The following is a 19,871-nucleotide window of genomic DNA, read 5'->3' on the forward strand; positions in this document are numbered from 1 at the left end:
CTTTTCTGATAGTAGAAGCTCCACCAGGTCAGGTCAGCGACCCCTCGGACATGCTTGACCCCTCAGACATGCTCACTTGGGTCTCCTAGCTCAGTGCCGGGCATGCAGCAAGTGCTCAATAAAATGGGGGAATGGAAAAATGAAAGGACATATTTTCCAACCAGATCTCCTTATTGAAAGGCTTAGAGTCTTTGGACTAGGGTCATATTTCCAAGGATAGTGCTTTAAAGAAGCTAAACTGAAGTTGTGTCTTGCCTAAGGAGTCTCCGCAGCTGAGCCAGCATCCCAGGGCTAAAGCTGGGAATCTTTCCTCTAAGGGAAAATTTCCGAGGGGGCGGGGAATTGTACTGCAGGCGTCTTTCCTCCTCCAGGAGATTTTACAAATCCTCTGGGGCGGAGGTAATAATTCTCTGTTCCTTCTGGATTCCCAAATAATTTGTTCTTAGTTTTTCAATGGATTACAATTTTTGGTCTCCTTTTCTACCTACCCGCCCCCCTTGCACTTCCCAGAGACAAGCACAAATAAGCGTCCCTCTGGAATCACTAACTCCACGTTTGAACCCTGACTCCACAGCTGTGTGACCTTGGTTAAGAAGCTGTCCTCCTCTGGGGTCTCCTTCCTTGGAAAGTGATAACGCCATTGACCGGATGGGGCCATTGAGACAGGAGATCTGATCAGGCTGCTCAGGTGCTGGGCCGCAATTCTGGCAAATCTCAATTTTCTGTTTCTCAACAAAGCTTTGGCGAGTTGCCGAAATTTGGGGGAAAGTGTCCAGAACTGGGAATCGGGAGCTCTGACTTCTAGCCCGGGTGACCTTGACCAAATCCCCCTCCCCTCTCTAGATCTCAGGTCAGGGGTCTGGGAACTGACTGAGGTTCGAGGTTCTCCAGGCGGGCACCACCCCCAACCCCAAGCAGGAGACATTCTAAGATTCCAAAAGCCACTGAACTCGGGGGTGGGGGTGGGGGTGGGGGGCGGAGGAGAGGAGGCCGGGGAGCCCGATTGGCCTCCGCTCGCCACGTGTCGCGCGAGGAGCCGCCCGCGGTCCGCCCTGCCCATCCCCGCGCTGCGGCTGCTGCTGCTCAGCTAACGGGCTCCGACCCAGCGAGCTCCGCGTCCGCGCGTCTGTCCGTCCGCCGGCGACCCGGAGCCTCCACCGTGCGGTGAGTGGGCTGAGGTCGGAGAGGGGAGTCCTGCTCAAGGCTGCAGGGACAAGCGACAAAAGCCCAGTCCTGGACTGATCGGAGCCCCCCGCTGGTTCTGGGTAGCGGCGCGGGCAGCGGGGAACCGCTGGGCTCCGGGGGAAGGAGGGCGCGGTAACCCGAGAGTGGCTCGGGCTGGGTGTGTCTGCGGGAGCCCAGGAGCAAATCCAAGGCTGGAGGCGGAGAAGCGCCGGCGGACGGCGCCCCTGCTGGGGGAGGGGGAGGGGAGGGGCGCCCCGGCTCTGCAGAGGGTGTGGTCCAGGGCCGGGGTCGCCGGGGCTGGGCGGGCTGCTGGTCCTGCTGGCCTTTTGCGGGCTTGAGGGAACTTTGAAGGCACAGGGCTGGGGACAGCTGGAGACAGATCTAAGGACTTTCAGGGAAGGATGTGGCTGAGGCCAAAGACTGAGAGTATGAAGAGTGGACCCCTCGAGCTGCTTATAAAATGGCCTGTGTGTGGCATTGGGGGGGGGGGGCTGGTGCATACTTCAGGGCTCTGGTGGATCCCCACTCCCACCCACTCTGGGCCCCTGCTTACCTATGAAGGCCTCTCCAAAGGCTCTTGTGCGGTGGTGGTTTCCTCATCCTTCTTTCTGCTTCCCCTAAGTACAGTTCTATGCCTTCCCAAAGTTCGGAGGCTTCCGGTGCCTCCTAGAATGCTGGCAGGGGAGTAAATTACCCCAAATCCAAATCCCAGGGCCACCACAGCTTGCAGAGTGACCTTGAGCCAGTGGGTATCCCTCTCTGAGCCTCCATTTCTTTCTCCCAAGTTCAGGGCTGATAAACCTAGCCCCTTTCAAAGGAAACAATGGCTATAAAAATGGATTTATTTGTCAGCTGCCAAGACCCATTCACAGGTTTGGAAATCTTGATTACAGGCTTGAGATGCCTGGGCCAACTCTTACAGGCCCTGGAAGGGGAAAAGGAAGCAGAACGGAGTTCTTTGGGAGGATTTGTCTGCTTTCTCCCTCCCCTTCTTTTGTCTAAACTCTGGTGGGTCTTCCCTGACAATTCCAAATTTGGGCATATGGCTCCCGGGTTTGTGGAAGAATTCCAGTTTCCCCTCTAGAATCTGTCCTTTCCCTCCACTACTCCTTGCCCCCTTGACCAAAAAAAAAAACCCTTAAAATCACTAGTCCTCTGGGCAGGATGGCACATGCCTGAAATTCCAGAGGCTGGGGAGACTGAGGCAGGAGGATCTCAAGTTGGAGGGTAGCCTCAGCAATTTAGCATGGACTTCAGCAACTCACTGAAACACTGTCTCAAATTTTCTTTTACTTAAAAAAAAAATGCTAGGGGGAGCTGGGAATATGGCTCAGTGGTTAAGCACCCCTGGGCTAAATTCCTGGTACTAAAAAAAAAAAAAAAAAAATCACTAGTTCCAGTAGGTTGCAGTGGCAATAGTACAAGTCTGTAATCCCAGTGACTCAGGTGGCTGAAGCAGGAGGTTCAAAAGTTCAAATCCAGCCTCAACAACTTAGCAAAACCCTTAGAGACTTGGAAAGACCCTATTTCAAAATGAAAAAATAAAAAAGACTGGAGATGTAGCTCAGTGGTAAAGTGTCTCTGAGTTGAATTCCAAGCACACACACCAAAAAAAAAAAAAATCAAATCACTGACCCCAGATAGGATTTCCTGGCCTGCTTAGCCTTTCTAGGTGTATCTGCCATTTTAGCCCCTATAGACCTTGACCTTCTATCTGGCAGGCCCAGAGCTCTGCAGAGGACACTGGCCTGCTGCTAGTAGAAAGCTGGCTTACAGTTCCAGATGTGTTAGAATCCTTGGAGAAGCCCCTTGACTCTGGGCTTTTGTTGCCCACTAGACTGCTGTGAGATCCAGGGCTGGTGTTCTAGCATTCAACCATTCTAAGATGTAAGATTCTGGGAAATGGGTGGGGCTGGGCAGAGAGGGAGGCAAAAGCTTCCATCCCCTCTGCAGCTGTGATAGTCACTCATCCATCTTCCTCTGCTTTCTTTCCTTTGTTCCCAAGGCACCATCCGCTGGGATACAGCAATTATTTGTGGTTTCTGGTAAGGGCTGCAGCTGTTACTGGGGCAGAAAGTGGATTGAGTGTGCGGAGGAGAGGGCTGCCCTGAGGAGTCCAGAGCCTGGTCTTTTGAGATGGATCCTGGGATGGGTGGGGGTGGGGAGACCCTGCAGTGCTGGATGGCTGCCAGCATCTGGAACATCTGCACTGCAGCACCCAGAGGGAACCCTGGAATACCAGGCTCTAGCCTCACACCCAGCCTCTGTCCTGCGGCTAACCAGCTAGCTGTCCTGGGCACACCCACTGCCCTCTCTGCTTTAGCTCCTTCCTCTGTAGAGGGAAAAGACCTGTGCCGGGGGCACCCAGCTGGTAAATTGAGTTGGGTTTGTGTGGTTCTTCTTGCTGTACCATTCTAGTATATCTTGAGGAGGCCCCGTGGTGTCTCTGGCCTCACCCCCAGCCTCTCCAAGATACTTACTGGGTGGGGAAAAAGCACAGGATGTGGTCTCTACACTGATTCTTGAGCACACTCCCCCCACACACACACCTCAACTGCCAATGGAGAGGAAGTGTGTGGGGGTGGGGGTATCTTTATGCTTATATAGTTCCTGGCTTGGCTTAGAATCCAGCCACATTCCCATCTGCATTCCCAGTATCCTTTCCACAGGGACTGGCTCTAGAGGAATCACTGTCCATGACTGTTCATGGATTTTTTTTTTCTGAGCTTCAGGTCCCTCATGTACAAGAAGGGTGAGGCTGATACCTTCACGAGTGGCAGATATGAAAGTACGTTGTAAACTGTAGAGTGCTCTAAACAGAAGCAAGTGTTGCTGTTATAATCTGAGAAGGGTGTGGTGCTTGAGAAGACAGGTGACCTGGGCCTCAGGTTCCTCATTTTGTAAAATGCCATCTTTATTCTCCTTAAGTAATAACCATAAAAAGGTATAAACCATTATTAATTGAACCCTTACCATTCTCCAGGCCCTGGCTGATATGTCAGGTGCTGTTACTATTTATGCCCATTTTGCAGATGTGGACGCTCCAGCCCTCAAAAGGGGGAAAATAAGGAATAACAATCACAAACTCTTTATTCTAGTGCTTTCCATGTGCCAAGTGCACTGCTAAGTGCTGTACTCCTTAATTCTTTCACCCCCACCATAACTCTTGAGGTAGGGGCTGTTTCTACCCCCATTTTCCACATGAGACAGGTGCACAGAGGTTATGCCTATCCTGGGCTGCGTGGTTACACATAGTGTCATAGCTTCAGTCTCAGGTAGTCTGGCTTCAGTCTAACCTGAAAGACACTACATTTGCTGCCCTTTACAAAAGTGACCTGAGCTGGGATTCAAACCCAGGTCACACCATTTCCAATGCTGGGGAAGCCATATGATCTCCCCGGGCTTTGTCAAGCTGAGAATCAATGGTTCTGGGTCAGGAGGGCAAAGACACTGCTCTCTAAGAAACCTGAGTGCCTGGAGCTGGGGGGGTGTGCCCAGGCCCAGGGCCAGGGATGGCATTTACCCTCGATGCATCCGTGGAGGCTCCTGGAGGGCAGTAAGCTGCTCCTGGTGTCTTCCTGCAGATTGGGGGGGGGGGAACCATCAGAAAAGGAGGAAGGGAAGGGTCTAGATTTTGTGTGTGTGCTGCTTGGGATGGAACCCAGCGCCTCACCCATGCTAGGCAAGCGTTCTATCACTGAGCTACAATCCCAACCTGGGAAGAAGGTAGATTTTATAAAAACCAGGGCCTTCCAACACACTCTGGATGCACTAAAGATAATATTCTGGAATACGGGAAGAGACTGTCAGACTCTTAATGTACTTTTTTTAAAATTGATTTTATTATTTTTTTAAAATATACCACAACAGTGGAATGCATTACAATCCTTATTACACATATAGCGCACAATTACATGTACTTTTAATACCATATTTTTAAAGTATATTTTTGTTCATCATGCTAAACGCTATTTTTTCTTTTGTCACTGGTGGTGTATAGAATCCAAAAAATTTTGCAAACTGCTATATTAGACTGCCAGTTCCGTGGAGACAGCATTCCCATCTGTCTCGTTTTCTCTTCTGCCCCCAACTCCTACCAGTGAGCCTAGTTTGTTGATAAGTATTTTTTTGAAAAAATGAGTCCTGGGTTAATCAGTAATGTTCCTTATGGAGTTGGCCAAGTTGCCTAATCTCTCAAGTTCTTTTCCCTTTGGCTGTAGAATTGAGGAGTAAAGCATGGTTTGAAAACCACTAATCTAGACTATTTCATTTTTATTTATTTTTTCCTGTGACTTTTCAAAGACATCACTAACGGAAGCTTTTAGAGCTACTCCGGGCATTTCACTTGACAATTGTAAAGAGCCACCTCCGCTTGCCAAGGGCAAGATTTAACCTCTCTGGGGAGCTTAACAGAAAAGCATATAAAGTAAATATAATAATTTTCAAAAAAGGGTAAAATCATGACTCACCCAGATAGAAAAATGATCTTGAGTTAAAAATTTTATTGTCCTTATTAATCAGTGATAAAAGCAGGCAGGTAACCTGCTCAAAAGAGAATTGTAAATGCCTTTATATTGAACAGAATATGCAACTAGAGGTAAAACTGGTTTTTCCACTTGAGGGGGAGGGAAGTCCATCTCTAAATAGTCCAAAGACAATGAAAGCCCAGAATCAGATAGCCTGGAGGATTTTCCTTTGAATTATGGATTTTTTCCTGGAATACTTGGGAGGCAGGCAGCCTCCATACAATGGAGGAGTGATAAATTCATAAGGGTCGACCAAAGCCAGTCAGATACAGGTAGTTGCTGAACACTGCAGAGTTTCTAAGGAGGGAGAGATTGCCCCTGGCTTTCTAGAAATTGTGGCATTTAAATCTAGCAGGCAGCAGTGGTTCTTGACCTCCTTGGCCGCACATCAGAATCACCTAGAAAAGTTTTTAGAAATTACCAAAGCCCAAGCCTTGTCCCAGAGCAGTTGAGTCAATCTCTGGGAGATTTTGAAAAAGTCCACAGGTTGTATTAATGAAGCCAGATAGGGAAGCTCTGGTCTAGGTTCTAGAAGTCTGGATAGAAAATACTGGTGCAGAGTGCTTCTGCTTTAGGGAGAGGGGAGGGTGTGGTGGGTGAAGAGGTGGGAGGTGAAGGCAGATACATCAGGAAGAATCCCACAAGGGCTTGAAGGCTGAGCTAAGAAGACTGGCAACCCAGGGCACCATGAGAGACTGGTGAGCAAAGGAGTGACCAGCTCAAATTATAGCCCCCTGGGCATCCAGGAGGCACAGAGGTGTAGGGGTGTTTTAAATGCACTTTTTCCCTCCAAAGTTTTGATTTTTTTTTTTTTTGGTACCAGTGATTGAACCCAGGGGCATTTAACCACTGAGCACATCGCCAGCCCCCGCCCTTTGTAAACTATATATATTTTATTTAAAGACAGGGTCTCAGAAATTGTTTTAGGACCTCACTAAGTGGCTAAAGTTGGTTTTGAACTTGTGGTCCTCCTGCGACAGCCTCCAGAGTGGCTGGGTGTGCTCCACCATGTCCAGCTAGTTTTGAAAATTTTAGTCTATGAAATGAATTGACATTACACAGACTTACAGGGGAAAAATGCACATTTATAGACGTGCATCAGCGTGGAAGCCAGGCACAGAGCATGAGAGTGAATAAGGGACAAGATCGATGAACCTTGTACAGAGTTAAGCAAAGGGTTGGGGGCTGGAGCTTCTAGAAGGAAGGAGGAGGAGTAGGCAGTGGAAGGTTGTGAGGGGAAAATGTCACTATGAGCAATAATGACCTTGTTAAGCAGATGCAGTCTTCCAGGTAAGGCTACCTGTGCTCCTCTGTCTGGGCCAGGTGTCAAACCCCCAATCTCATCTTCCTGTGAAAAGATCTTTTCAACACAGAAAGGGGGATATTAGATACTGCCTATGCTGCATCTGCTGTTAACTAACACAGATGTCAACTTCTCTTTACAAAGGGACACCTTTGCAGAGCTTGTCTTATGTCTGCTTTCTTTGAATAACTAACTCAAAATACTCCAAAAAAATATGTTTGGAGCCCAGTGTGGTGGCGTACACCTATAATCCCAGTGACTCAGGAGAGGGAGGCAGGAAGATCACAAGTTCAAGACCAGCTTCAGCAAGTTAGCGAGACCCTGTTTCAAAATAAAAAGGGTTGGAATGCAGCTCAGGGGTAGAGCATCCTGGGTTCAATCCCCAGTGCCAGAGAAAAAGAGACAGACAGACATTTGGGGGTAGAGTGTTTTACTCTCCCACAGAAAGCTGAGTGATCTTTATGCGTCATCTTTCAGTACCCCATAAAAACCAAATAGGATTGTCTTCTCAGAGATGAAGAAACTGAAGCAGAGAGAAGTTACATAACTTGCCCAAGGTCCTTATCTAGGAGTTTGCAGTGTCAGGATTTGAACTTGGAGACCTTGACTGCAAAAATCTGCATTTATTACCATGCTAGGATGCTGCAGTCTTTGAAAATGTTTGTGCTTGTCTTAATAGAAGTTATCATTTATTGATCCTTGACTTTGTGCCAGTCACTGTGCTAAGTGCTTTTCGTATCACAAGTTGGTGTTTCTATATGCATTTTGCAAATGTGGAAATTGAGGTTCGGTTGAAGTAACTTATCTGAATCCCAAACTGGAGAACAACTGGGCCTCAAAGCCCATGTTTTTGCATGACTTGGAGAGACCCTACCCTTGTCCAGCTCTCTAGGATTGGGCAGTGGTGACGGCAGTGGGTGGCCACACAACACAAAGCCTCCCAGGTGACTCCACCCCTGACTGGATTTCTGGAGCGATCAGCTGTGATGAGTTTTTATGGGTGTACAGATCAGAAAAGATTCAGAGTTTCTGGGAGGAGAGAGAGACTGTGTTTGCCAGGCTTGAACAACTATTTCAACAAAGTGATGAATCTTGCATAATTGGAGAGGGGCTGAGGTGGAATCCTGTGATCTGGGGGACAACCCTTCCAGGATCCGTACTCTGCTGTGAAAATCCCTGGTTGAAATCTATAAACGCCCCGCATATCAACTGTGGATCTTCCGAAAGAGGGAGGAAGTGTTATATATTGTTCCCATCTTTTTTAAGTCGTGATGAGGATCGAATCCAGTGCCTCACACATGCTAGGCTCTACCAGATGAGCTATAACCCCATATTGTTCCCATCTTATTGATGGAGAAACTGAGGCCCAGAGTCGGCCCTACTTGTCCAGGTCACATAGGGACAGACTAGTAATCAGAGTGTGGGTCTTTTCCTTTGGCATCTTCATTTGTTCCACTGAAGCCAGCGTCAACAGCTGTGTGGGGGCTTGCTGTGGCCTGCTGCTGTCTAGTTTCTGAAAGGTCACTTTTCATCCTGAGATGCTGTATCTCTCAGAAATCAGAGGCTTAGAGCAGCAGATCATTCAGCACCCTGCTGAGATCATGGAACACTGGGTATAAAAATTTGCCTAGTTTGAGAAGTAGGGTCCAGAGGGATCAGAGCTTCTCTTAAATCCTGGGTAAATGTTAATGGCACATCTGTTTCGGACCTTCTCTGAACCCCTAGAGGGATCCACAGGGAGACTGGCCATTTGAACTGTAGTCTAAATGTCTAATTTTGGAAGAAGCTTCCTTTCCATGTAGCAGGAGACGTGCACTCACACAGGCCACCACAGAAACTGTTCTCAGAGCTGAGACCATTTTCCCAAAGGCTTAGAGGCCCCTCCTTGGAAAGGGGCTTTCTTCCAGATGATCCTGGGCGGCAGCCAGATACCAAAGTTTCCAGCAAACAAGGCCAACTTCAATGTGCAGGTGATGGACTTCAGCCCTCCCTCCCCTGTCAACCGACTTCCGAGGCCTCATTTAGTCAGATTCTCTGCTATACTTGGGGTTCCCTCACCCTTTGACCCCCACCCCATCATGCCCCAGACCTGGGGAAATCCAGAGCTGGCTGCCAGCCCAGTCTGGGGTGGATGTCAGTCCCCAAAACACACGCGCACACACACACACACTGTGAGGGGATATAGTTTCCATTTCCTGGTAAAAGCTGCATATTTGTACCAAGAGGCCCCTGGTTGCCAGGGCGACAGTAGGGTTTCCTTGCGAGCAGAGCTGAGCTGAGCTCAGCTGAGCTGGCTTTGCAGGCAGGTCCCCTTCACTCCCAACCCCATCTGATAAATGTCCTTTGCTGCAGTTTGGGGAGCTCATCAGGCAGTGGGAACACATGAACAAAGCTCCTGTCCTCAACCCCACACCAGTACATTGAATTCCACCGTCTACTGAGAATATGGCTGTCCCTGCTGCCCTGGAGATGACTTTGGTCTCATCCTCCAACAACCCTGAAAGGCAGAAAAGGGAAAGCCCCAGTTTTGTGCTTAAGATAAACCCAGAAATAGAGCAGTGAGACCTTGGTTACATAGCTTCAGATGACAAAACAAACATTCCAATCCAGGTCGCTCTGACTCTAAAACCTACATTCTTTCCACTCTGTCCCACCATGTCCAGTGTCCCCCAAAGAGTAAGGTCAGGGGCTGGGGTCTACAAGATTTCCTCTGAGGTTTGAGGGATATGTAGAGGAATAAAAAGCATTGATCTGGACTGTCTCCTTGGTTTCCACCACCCCTTTCAATTCTGTTCCTTGTGGGTCTTACTGAGTAAATTTGTTATTTTTACTTTTAAAAAACAATACACAGGGGCTGGGGTTGTGGCTCAGTGGTAGACGCTCGCCTAGCATGCTCGAGGCCCTGGAATACTCAGCACCACATAAAAATAAAATAAAGATACTGTGTCCACATAAATCTAAAAAATAAATATTAAAAAAAAAAGCAATACATAGACATGGTTGAAAGAGATGAGATCACACAGGCCTGTTTACTACGGAAAGCAAAGTTCCTTCATTTCTCCTCTTTTTTTCCTGAAAAGTTTGCTTAGCTTTCATCTCTTGCCTTTCTGCTGAGAGTTCTCATTAGCCCAGCACCTGCCCACTTCCCTTCCCCTTTCCAAACCAGTTACATCCTCTTTTTCATTTATTTGTAGGTAATGTACCTGTGTCTCTTGTTTCTTCACTGTAGACCCTGGCTCCTGACATCACCACCCCTTACTCCTTATCCATTCTCCATGAGATCATGTGTCTTGTTCAGATCCCCTGCAATGGCCTTCACTCATCAGAGGAAATTGATCAGAGGAAAAAAAAATCAGACTTTTTTTTTTTTTGTACTGGGAAGTGAAACTGGGGTATTTCCCTACTGAGTTACATCCCCAATCCCCAGCTCAGCACAATCACCCCCCCCCCCGCCCCCCCCAACACACACACCTTTTTTGAGACAGAGTCTTGCAAAGTTGCCCGGGTTGGCCTTGAACTTGCCATCCTCCTGCCTCTCCCTCCCAAGTCTTTGAGATGACAGGCATTTGCCACTCCCCCAGCAAAACTTCAGCCTTCACAGTGGCCTGAGGCACTGGCCTCCTGCCCCAGTCCTGTCAACCTCCTTCCTACGGCCACCTGAGCCACACCAAGCTCTGTGGTGGCTTCATGACACCCTCTGAGCAGCCACTTGAGATCACGCCTTTGTCACTCTCCTGGCCAAGCTTTGTCTTTTTGGTGGTCCTTACCACCACTTGAGGTATGCATTCGTCACTCTTCCCCCGTTAGGACTCAACCTCCAGGAAAGCAGGGATTTCAGCTCTCCTATACCTGCAGTCCTAGAGCAGGGTCTAACTCGGGACAGGTGGTAATGAATGGTAGACCTAGGAGAGGTGCGGATGGGAGCCCTTGCCCCCGTCTGCACACCAGAAGTCCTGGGTTCTGAAGCCATTCTTGGTGACTTGGAGAAAGGCCACACAGGCTGCAGATAGCATTGGACTCTGGAATCTGGGATCTGACTTGGAAGCTGAAGTGGTCGGATTCAGTTCTAAGCTGGTTGACCTCGGATCACACATTGCAGTGCCCCAGCCTCCTTTCCTCCTCTCGAGAGGGGTGGGTTGGAAGGATGATGTGAGGAGGGTTAGTGTCTGGGCAAGTGCTCTGCAGGGCCTGGAGGCTGCTGGGTCAGTGTCCTGCCCGCCCGCCCTCTTGGCTCGCCCTGGTGTGACTGTCTGGACACCATCTAGTGTATGGATTGTCATCTGAAAAAAGGTACTAAGCCAGACCAGGTCTTTGGATGTGGTTTAACCGGAGGGGCTTGAGGCAGCTGGAAAGAAAATTAGGGTGGGGGTGAAGAAAGGAAAGGATCAGAATTCAGGGGAATCTCACGAACTCTTTTTCTTCTCCACAGTGGTTTCTGCTGCAGAACCTGACACCATGGCCAATCCAGCACAGGTAAGGGGACCTTTCTCTCCTGAAGGTTGTGCCCTGTCTTCCCTGGGCCTAGGATCCCCCTAGAGTCATTAGACCTCCTGCAGAGACCCTCTGATAACCTTCAGCCTAAAACCATCAGGAAATGTGTTTAAGTCCTGTTAAAAGTCACAGCTCTTCAGAAGCAAGTCACCAGTGATGATATACAATATCCTAAGCAGAAAAGGATGCTCATTGGCCCAAATGATCAAGAAGCACAGGACTTCAAGTCTGGCTAGATCCAGGGGCCCAGATGATAGTCAGGATTCTTTCTCTGTGAGTGAGCTTCCTCTGGCTGGCTTTATTCTTGAGTAGGTCCTTCTTTGCCTGGCACATTAGTTACCAGCAGCTCCAGGTTTCCATTCCTCTGCTTTAGTAGACCAGGAGAAACCAACGCATGCTTCCAGGGGAAGACTCGGGTTTCGTTCCTGCTGGCTTGGCCTGGGTAACATGCCCTCTCTTGGAACCAGGAGGTTGAGTTGGTTTCACATGAACTGCATGGCCCAAGAGTGGTTCCCCAAGAAAGGAGACAGATACTCAACAAGCCAAGAAGCAATAAAGTCCTCTCTGCCCTGGAGATGGGGATGTTCCCTGTCACACGCAGTCAGGATTATATTTCCCTGGCTTGGAAGACTCTAAGCTCACTCTCTCATTCTGTCTGCCCATGCTGCTGGGAGGAGAATAGGAGACATGTTGGAACTTGAACTCCTGTGTGGCTAAGACTGGGGTCTATTCATAGTCAGCCCAAGGGGTCACCTTGTGCCAAAGTTGGCCTGAGAGTGGTCCCTGGTGGTCAGCCTTACAGAAAGAGGTGTGGTCAGTGGGATGATGGCATTGGAGGGGGAGAATAAAACTGAGGGACACGGAGCTCTGCCTTCCCCGGGCCTGGGGTCCCTCTAGAGTCATGGCCCCTTTGGAGCTAGGAGTTCTTCACTCTCCTTGGGGCTCATTTCCCCCTTACAAGGTGGATGAACTCAGTGCAAAGAACTTCACCCTTATGTTCGTGACTTGCCACCCTATGAACTGGGGCCTGAAGGATACCCAGAGCTTGTGTAGAGCAGTGTTATGTGACATAGGACCAGCACCCTCAGGAGAACTCCAGTGTGGCCTCCCTGCCAGTCCCTAAGGAACACACTTTGCATGGTGGCCTCTGACCACAAGGAGAGAGTATTTGTGGTTATGGGCAAAATTCCAGAGCAGAGCTCTTGCCGTTTCCCCATTTCCCATCTGCAGTCAGACCAGATGGGCATTTGCATTGAAGGGTGCCAGATGACCCAAGTGGACCAGAGGAACCAGGACCTGGGGCATGGAGCTTTGGAATTCTGGGCCAATGCTCTAGGGCCAGGCCCAGTCCCTGGATGATCGTTGTTTTTATTGTCAGGGACCAGGGGCCAATAGACCCCTGCAATCAAGTCCCAGAGTAGCAGGGCCTTAGGGGGCCCTCCTCCCATGGAGGGTCAGTACCTCGTGCACAGTGCTCTGATGGGGAAATACGGGAGCTCTGGGGCAAGCAGAGAGGATGGGGACAGTGGCCTGTAGAGAACTACTCAGAGGAGACACCAGAGGACTGAGGCATGGCCTAGGGAGGAACAGCTGAATCAGGCCAGAGCAGGGAGAGAACAGTGTGGTCCGGGAGGAAGAGTAATTTGGCGTGCTCAGAGTGCAGCAGCTGGGGCAGGGAGAGGTTGCAGAGGACAATATTAGAGGAAGATGACAAAGGTCTTCTGGCCACTGAGCTAGAGTTTGTGTCTCTTGCTCCAGTTCTTAACTCTGTTTCCAGGGCCCAACCCCCATGTGCAAACACACGCAAACACACTCTTCTCAGGTCTGATCACCTGCCTCCAGTTCCTCCCACCATGGTGACTGTGCTGTCCTCCCATGTCTCCTTCCAGAAGAGGGGAACTTTAAACCCAAAAGCATGAGGAAATACTTCCATGTCACAGAAGTTCCCAGGAGGCATGGCTCTGTGGCCTCGGTTTCGTGGAATGTTCTGGGTCAGAATGCAATGTTGAATGTAGAAAGGCTTTGGGGACATGGCAAGAAGGGCAGGTGCTGGTGCCGGGAATTCTGGGAGTTATGGAGATGAGGCCTGGGTCAAGTCCTATCAGTTGAGGTCCTGTGCAGCCAGCTGTCTCTCTGGGGATGCCTGCTTCAGCTTTGAGAGACCAGGGACACCTGCTCCAGCAACAGCCTGGGAGGGGCCTCAGACCATAGAGCCCCAGGGCTCGGGCTGCTCACCAGCTGGCACCAGGACCTGCTGAATATTTCAGGAAGGAAAGTCCCTTCCCTGCTGTCCCCTCCCTCCATTATGAGTACCTGTGGCCAGGATCTTGTCACCGGTGTGATAGGCAGTCAGGGTCAGGGGGATGAGGAGAGGCTTGGGCAGCCATACAGGTGACACTTAGAGATACAGAATTCACACTGTGGGTGTGAGAACGACTGACAGCAGTGGGAAGTCTGCTCCTGGGTGCTTTGAGAAGCTGTCTCTGTGGCTCTACATGTGACCAGTGCGAAGCTCCCCCCACCACGTGGGGTCCCAGGGTAACTAGCCTAACAGGAGATCACTTTTGTTATCCTTGTGTAAAGAACTGCATAGGAGACTGGGCTTGCGCCTCACTAAGCTAAGCTTGTCTCTAAGTGGACATTTTGGCCAAGCTCTGAGAAGGTCATTGGACACCCTTTCCTGGCAGGGCATGGCCTGATCTGTCACCTTCAGCCCCTTCCTTGGTCACCCCCACTCACCTGCACTGTCCAGAGAGGGAGAAGGGTCACAATGGAGGGGCAACAAAGGGTAGTCTGCTGCCATCTCTTCAGTCCTTCATCCTGGGGACAGACTTCCATCTTCTCCTTGTCCCCTCCTGGCAGCTTATGATTCCTTGATCTTTGGGCATCTGACTATGAGCTCAGAGACCTGCTCCAGCAGCAGCCTGCTCAAGCATACCTCTGTACTTGTTCACTTCCCCCAAACCCCCGCCGCAGCAGACAAGTTAAACATTTTCCAGATCTCACGTACCAACCTTGAGAAAGGCATCAGTTTGAACCGTATGAAACTTGCTGTTATTTAACTGCTTTTAGTCTACATAAAAGTCGTGTGGGTCAACTGGATTTTTTTTTTTAAAGTCCAATACTGGAACAGTGTCATGAGCAGGTGCTCTGTTTAATGGATGAGGACCACAGTACCAGGAGCTTGTAGCCAAGGGGAGTGCCCAGGGCAGCCCAGCCAGGACTGGAGCCACTGGGCAGCATTACAGCCTCAGTGACTTGCTTTTCTCTGCTCTTCTACATCACTCTCCAGCCACATCCCATCCTAGCGACTCTGGACACCAGCCCCTAAGCATTCAAGAATCTGGGCTTGCTTTCCAGAATGTTCCTTGACCCCAACCCCAGCCCTCTGCCATGTGTCTCCTCTTTTGGTGCCTTTTCCATCGCTCTGCTCCCTGGGGCCAGCTGTTACTCATCTTTTAGAACTTGGCTTAGAGGTCACCTCCAGGAAGCCTTCTCTGACCTGCTCAGCACATGAGTTCAGTCATTCATAGATCCATTTATAAAACAAATATTTAGTGAGTGCCTGGCTGCTCCTGGCCTTGTGTTAGGTGCTGGAAATACACCAGTGAGCTAGACACAGCTTCCTAAAGGAAAGAGACCTAAAGGTTCCTTTTCTGGCTCCTTTGCTGCTCTCATTATAATGCCTACCCCACTGAATTACATTTGCAGCTACAGTGCATCTTCTCTTCCGGCCTAGGAGATCTCAGTGGTCCCTGGTCCCAGCACTCAGTAGATGCTCAGTAAATGTTGCTTGATTGCTTAAATGAGGGGATGAATGAATGAACTGTAGGGAGGCCCTGGCCCTTGCTGCCCTGGAAACAGGAGCATCTGAATATGAGAAGCACTTAGGGTACAAAGACTTGGCCAGCACTACTGCCTATTTATAGCCTTGAAAATGGGGTCAGAATGGCACAGGGAGGAAATGGGTCTACCCCCAAAGGAGCCAGTTCCAGGAGAGGATTAATGGAGGAATGATGGTGAGTGAAATAACTCAAATGCTTAGAATTCAAGGACAGGGACAGGGGGACATCACTGGCCAGAGCAGAAGTCCTAGGCTTCGTGATGGTTGGCCCTTCCCATCTCCAGCCCCATCCCAGATGGCAACCAGGGGGAAGGAAGAAAGTTTGGTCTGTTAGAAAGAGCCTTGGATTCCTTTCCCAGCCAGGCCTCTGACTTTCTGTGTGGTCTTGATATGTCATCTGCCTTCTGTATTTTGGGTCTTTGGAACCACATGTGGTTTTTTTGTTTTTATTTTTTATCTTTTGCTGTACAGGGGATTGAACATAGGGCCATTCTACCACTGAACTCCACCCCCAGCCCTTTTTGGTTTTGAGACAGAGTCTTACTAAGTTGCCTAGACTGGTCTCCGACTTGTGATCCTCTTGTCTCAGCCTCTCAAGTTGCTGGGATTACAGGTGTATGTGCCAATACGCCTGGCCCACGTGTGGTTCCTAGGGAGCTTTCCCTTCCTTGTTCCAAGTAAGCCAGGGAAGAGTGGCAGGAAGGCTGGAGCCACTGTGGATTAGGACAGGTGGACCTAGGCAGGTGGAGAGAAAATCAACCAAGGATCATGGCAACAGCAGCCTGCAAAGGGGCCAGACAGACCCTAGAAGACTTGGCCCTAGTGGCATCTTTCAAAGCTTGGTGCTCCCAGTGCCTGTCTCAGGGTTCCCAGCATTGGAGAGAACTTTGCTAGAAACTCAGGAGAACACTCCATCCACTCCTCACTCCGCCTGCCTTCCTCTTTAAGCATCCTTCATCTCAGAGCCTGAGGAGTGCCTTCATTGATTCATGCAACTGTCAGGTACTGAGCCCTTTCCATTCTCTGTACCCAGTTATTCTCCTTATGCACAGTTACTTGTCTTATTCATGACACAGTCCCTGTCCTCCACGGAGTCAAGAATCAAGAGGAAAGCAGGACTAACGGATCTTAAGGCCCTTTGCAAAGCAGTCATTCTGATCTCTAAACCCTCGTTTCTCCATCCATCCCAGAAGCTGATCCCAGAGCTCTTCTTTTCTAGTATTGCTGGGCTGGGAGTATCCAGAGAGAAACTCCAAGGGCGGGAGGTAAAATTTCCTGGAGGAGGCCAGTTGTTCTTTCTCCTGTTCATTTATTCATGTGACAAGTACTTGAGTCTCCTTTGTCAGTCCCTGAGCCGTATACGGGGTGGGTCTGGTGCCTGCCCTCTGGGGTTCCTGGATTGGAATGCCTGCCCAGGTGAAGATGCCCATGAGATGTGAAGTAAGGCAGAAGGAGCCTGGCCATAGGAAAAGTCACCATTCTGTTCTCTGAGCTCCTTACAATGTGTCCTGGTCCATGTATTTGACCTGTCTTAAGCTTTCCTTCTCTGCCCAGGGGTATGATCAGGTTGCAGGAGATTCATGGATGGCGGGAAGAAGGCAGTGTCCCTTTCTGGTCACCCGCCCCGTCAGGACTTTAAATAGCAACACTGCACCCACGCGTGCATACCTCAGGGGAGTCAGCCTCTGCAGACATAAACCAAGGAGCACGCAGGCGCCTGGCTGGGTCCTGCAGTGCAGGCCCTGGGAGACACTGGTCAGTAGGGGGCTTGTTCTGCCTGTCTCACTCCTGGAAAGGCACAGTCTTCGGGCCACCCTGACCCCTACAACTCTTTCCATGGTGCCTGACCTGGTCCCCCACCCCACTGAGGCCTTAGCTGGAATTAGCCTCTGCTGTCTCCCACATTACCTTGCTTCTGTCTTAAGGTATTCATTACAAGCTTTATGTTAATTTGCCTGCTTGTCTCTGCTCAGAGCTGGGAAGGAGCTCGTGAAAGACAGAGCTAGGCCCCTCTTCTCTCCCCACGTCTTCAGCTCCCAGCGTTGGGTCTGGCATAGATGAAGTGCCACCGTATGGGGTGGGCTCTGACGTCCTCGGCTCTCCCTGCTCTCCCTGCTCCTGGACCCCAGACTTCTCAGCACGGCATGGCTGACCCATATCTGACTTCTCTGTGAACCAGCCCATTGTGCATTCAGTTTAGATTCCATGTCTGCACCTCCTGGCTCTCTGCCCTCCTCTCCTTGCCTGCAAGGACCATGCCAGCTTGTCCTTAGATGCCAGTTCACAGTTCAGTTTACCGAGCCCAGAGAGGTAGCACCTTGTCTTGGCATTGAACTCAAGGGTGGTTCCAGGTCCCCTGGGCCCAAGACCTCACCCTGAGTAGCTGACAGCGGCCAGGTTTGTGGAGCTGGAGAGCAGAGGGGAGCAGGGACGAGGTCTGGGATCTGTGTGACTTCCTGCGAGTGGTTCTTTCTTTGTGCTTGGCTGCCTGTCTCTGTGATAGAGATCATCATAAGTGCTCCTATGGTTGCTAAAATAATCACAATAACGCAGATGAAAGGATTTTGTGAACTATAAAGCGCCATGAAAGTAGGAGGGGCACCTGTTACTCTCACAGGGTTCCTTTCCATCCCCTCCATTCAGCCAGCTTTTTAAACCCTCCCCTGGGGGTGGAAGGTGGTGTGGGGCTATGGGCCTTGGCTAAGCCACCTTCCCTTGGAGAAGTAGCACTGCCCTCTGGGCAGGTTGGAGCAGTGGCACAAGAGAATCATCCTTACCCTTACCAGCGGTTTATATGATCGGAACTTGATTTTGCAGGGTCCGGGGCTGAGTGTGGATATGGTATTATATGGGTTAGGTATCTGCCCAGAGGTTGAGGCTGCAAGCCCAGTCCAAGTCCAAGGTCAGCATTTCATCCTCTGCTTTTCTCTCCACAGGGTGCCAAGTACCGGGGCTCTATTCACGACTTCCCAGACTTTGATCCCAGCCAGGATGCTGAGGCTCTGTACACCGCCATGAAGGGCTTCGGTGGGTGCTAGACCAACCTGAGTGGGTCTTGCTGGAAGGAGGATTCACTGGATGTTAAGAGTAGTCTCAAAAGTGGGCATAGCCCAGAGTCCTGGTGTTGCAGAGGTGTGCGGTGGTGAAATGTATATTCCTTCTTCCTCCTCTTCCTCCTTTTTTTTTATAGTGGATCAAACCCAGCACCTCTCACCAAGTGCTCTCTCACCAAGCCACGACCCTCCCTTTTTTTTGTTGTTGTTTTTTGTCTCCTTCTTTTGTTTTTCTCAATTTTATAATAAAACATTTCAGGTCAACAGAAAAGGTATAAAGAAGAATAGAGGGGCTGGGGATGTGGCTCAAGCGGTAGCACACTTGTCTGGCATGCACGCGGTGCTGGGTTCGATCCTCAGCACCACATACAAATAAAATAAAGATGTTGTGTCTGCCGAAAAGTAAAAAAAATAAAAATATTTAAAAAAAAAAAAGAATAATAGAAATTTCACCCATAGATCTACCACCCAAGTAAAGGAACTAGTGCTTCATTGGTGTAGTTGAAATCTCCTTGGTAGAGCCCCCTCCTGATGACAACCCCCTGCCTTTCTTTGGGGTGACCACTGAGGGTGGCACTCATTGTTCTCTTACTTTTGTCCTGTGATTGAAAGAACCCTGTACCAGGTCATAGATAACCTGGCTTCTAAGTCTGGATCATTGGGAGACTCTGGGTGAGTCCTTGCCCCTCTCTGGGCCCCGGTTTCCTTCATGGTGCAGAAGCTGGATGAGGGCCCTTTTGAGTTGAGATATTGTGTGTGCTATGACCCTCTTCAGTGGGGACTTGAAAGATCCCCATGGATCCTGTACTCATCACCTCCTCCTCGTGAGCTGATGACTTCAGGGGACTGCAAGGCTGTGCCCAGGGAAGGGAGCACCAGTGGGCTTTCTGAAGGCAGAGTGGGTGGGGTGACCGGTGCCCTCCCCTCTTCCAGGCAGTGACAAGGAGGCCATACTGGAGCTGATCACCTCCCGGAGCAATAAACAGAGGCAGGAGATCTGCCTGAGCTACAAGTCCCTCTATGGCAAGGTAAGCCCGGCAGCTGGAGGGCTGCTGGGGTGGGCGGGGAGGATGCCACTCGCCTGTGTTCTGGTTCTGAGTCTCTTTCTCCAGGTCAGCCTCTGCTGACACTCCTGCATCCAGAGCCTGTTCTTCCTCTTTTTCTTCCTTCAGTCTCGAGTATGTCTAGAGCACCTGCTGTATGCTGTGCTCTGTGCCATGTATCAGGGCTGTGCTAGGGAATAAGATCTCAGTGGTGTCCACTCTGTAGAATCCCAGACTGTGGGAGAGACACATGGTGGACAAGGAAGCTGACGATGGGGAGGGGCACAGTGCTGTGGACTTGAACCTGCACGGCCCCTCGGCTGGCTGGGTCACTTTGGGCACATTCCCTGAGGTCTCTAAGGCCGTTTCTAAGGGCTGATGATGGCGCATATTTCCAAAAGCCATGATTCAGAAAGATTACTAACC

General features: G+C 50.1%; 1 protein-coding gene across 2 annotated transcripts in view; it reads left to right on the forward strand.

Moving 5' to 3' along the window:
• Positions 1 to 1,040: 1,040 nt before the first annotated feature.
• Positions 1,041 to 19,871, forward strand: part of Anxa6 (annexin A6) — a 51,524-nt gene continuing 32,693 nt past the window's right edge. For both annotated transcript variants that reach the window (XM_046467700.2, XM_046467701.2), the window contains exons 1-4: positions 1,041 to 1,164; positions 11,444 to 11,487; positions 18,286 to 18,376; positions 19,336 to 19,430. In XM_046467700.2, the coding sequence (XP_046323656.1) occupies positions 11,470 to 11,487; positions 18,286 to 18,376; positions 19,336 to 19,430 (204 nt within the window). In that variant the 5' untranslated portion in view covers positions 1,041 to 1,164; positions 11,444 to 11,469. The remainder of the gene's footprint in view (positions 1,165 to 11,443; positions 11,488 to 18,285; positions 18,377 to 19,335; positions 19,431 to 19,871) is intronic.

The sequence above is a fragment of the Marmota monax genome, unplaced genomic scaffold, assembly GCF_021218885.2.
Source record: "Marmota monax isolate L192 unplaced genomic scaffold, Marmota_monax_Labrador192_F-V1.1 WCK01_AAM20220418_F8-fsc00415, whole genome shotgun sequence".
NCBI lineage: Eukaryota > Metazoa > Chordata > Mammalia > Rodentia > Sciuridae > Marmota > Marmota monax.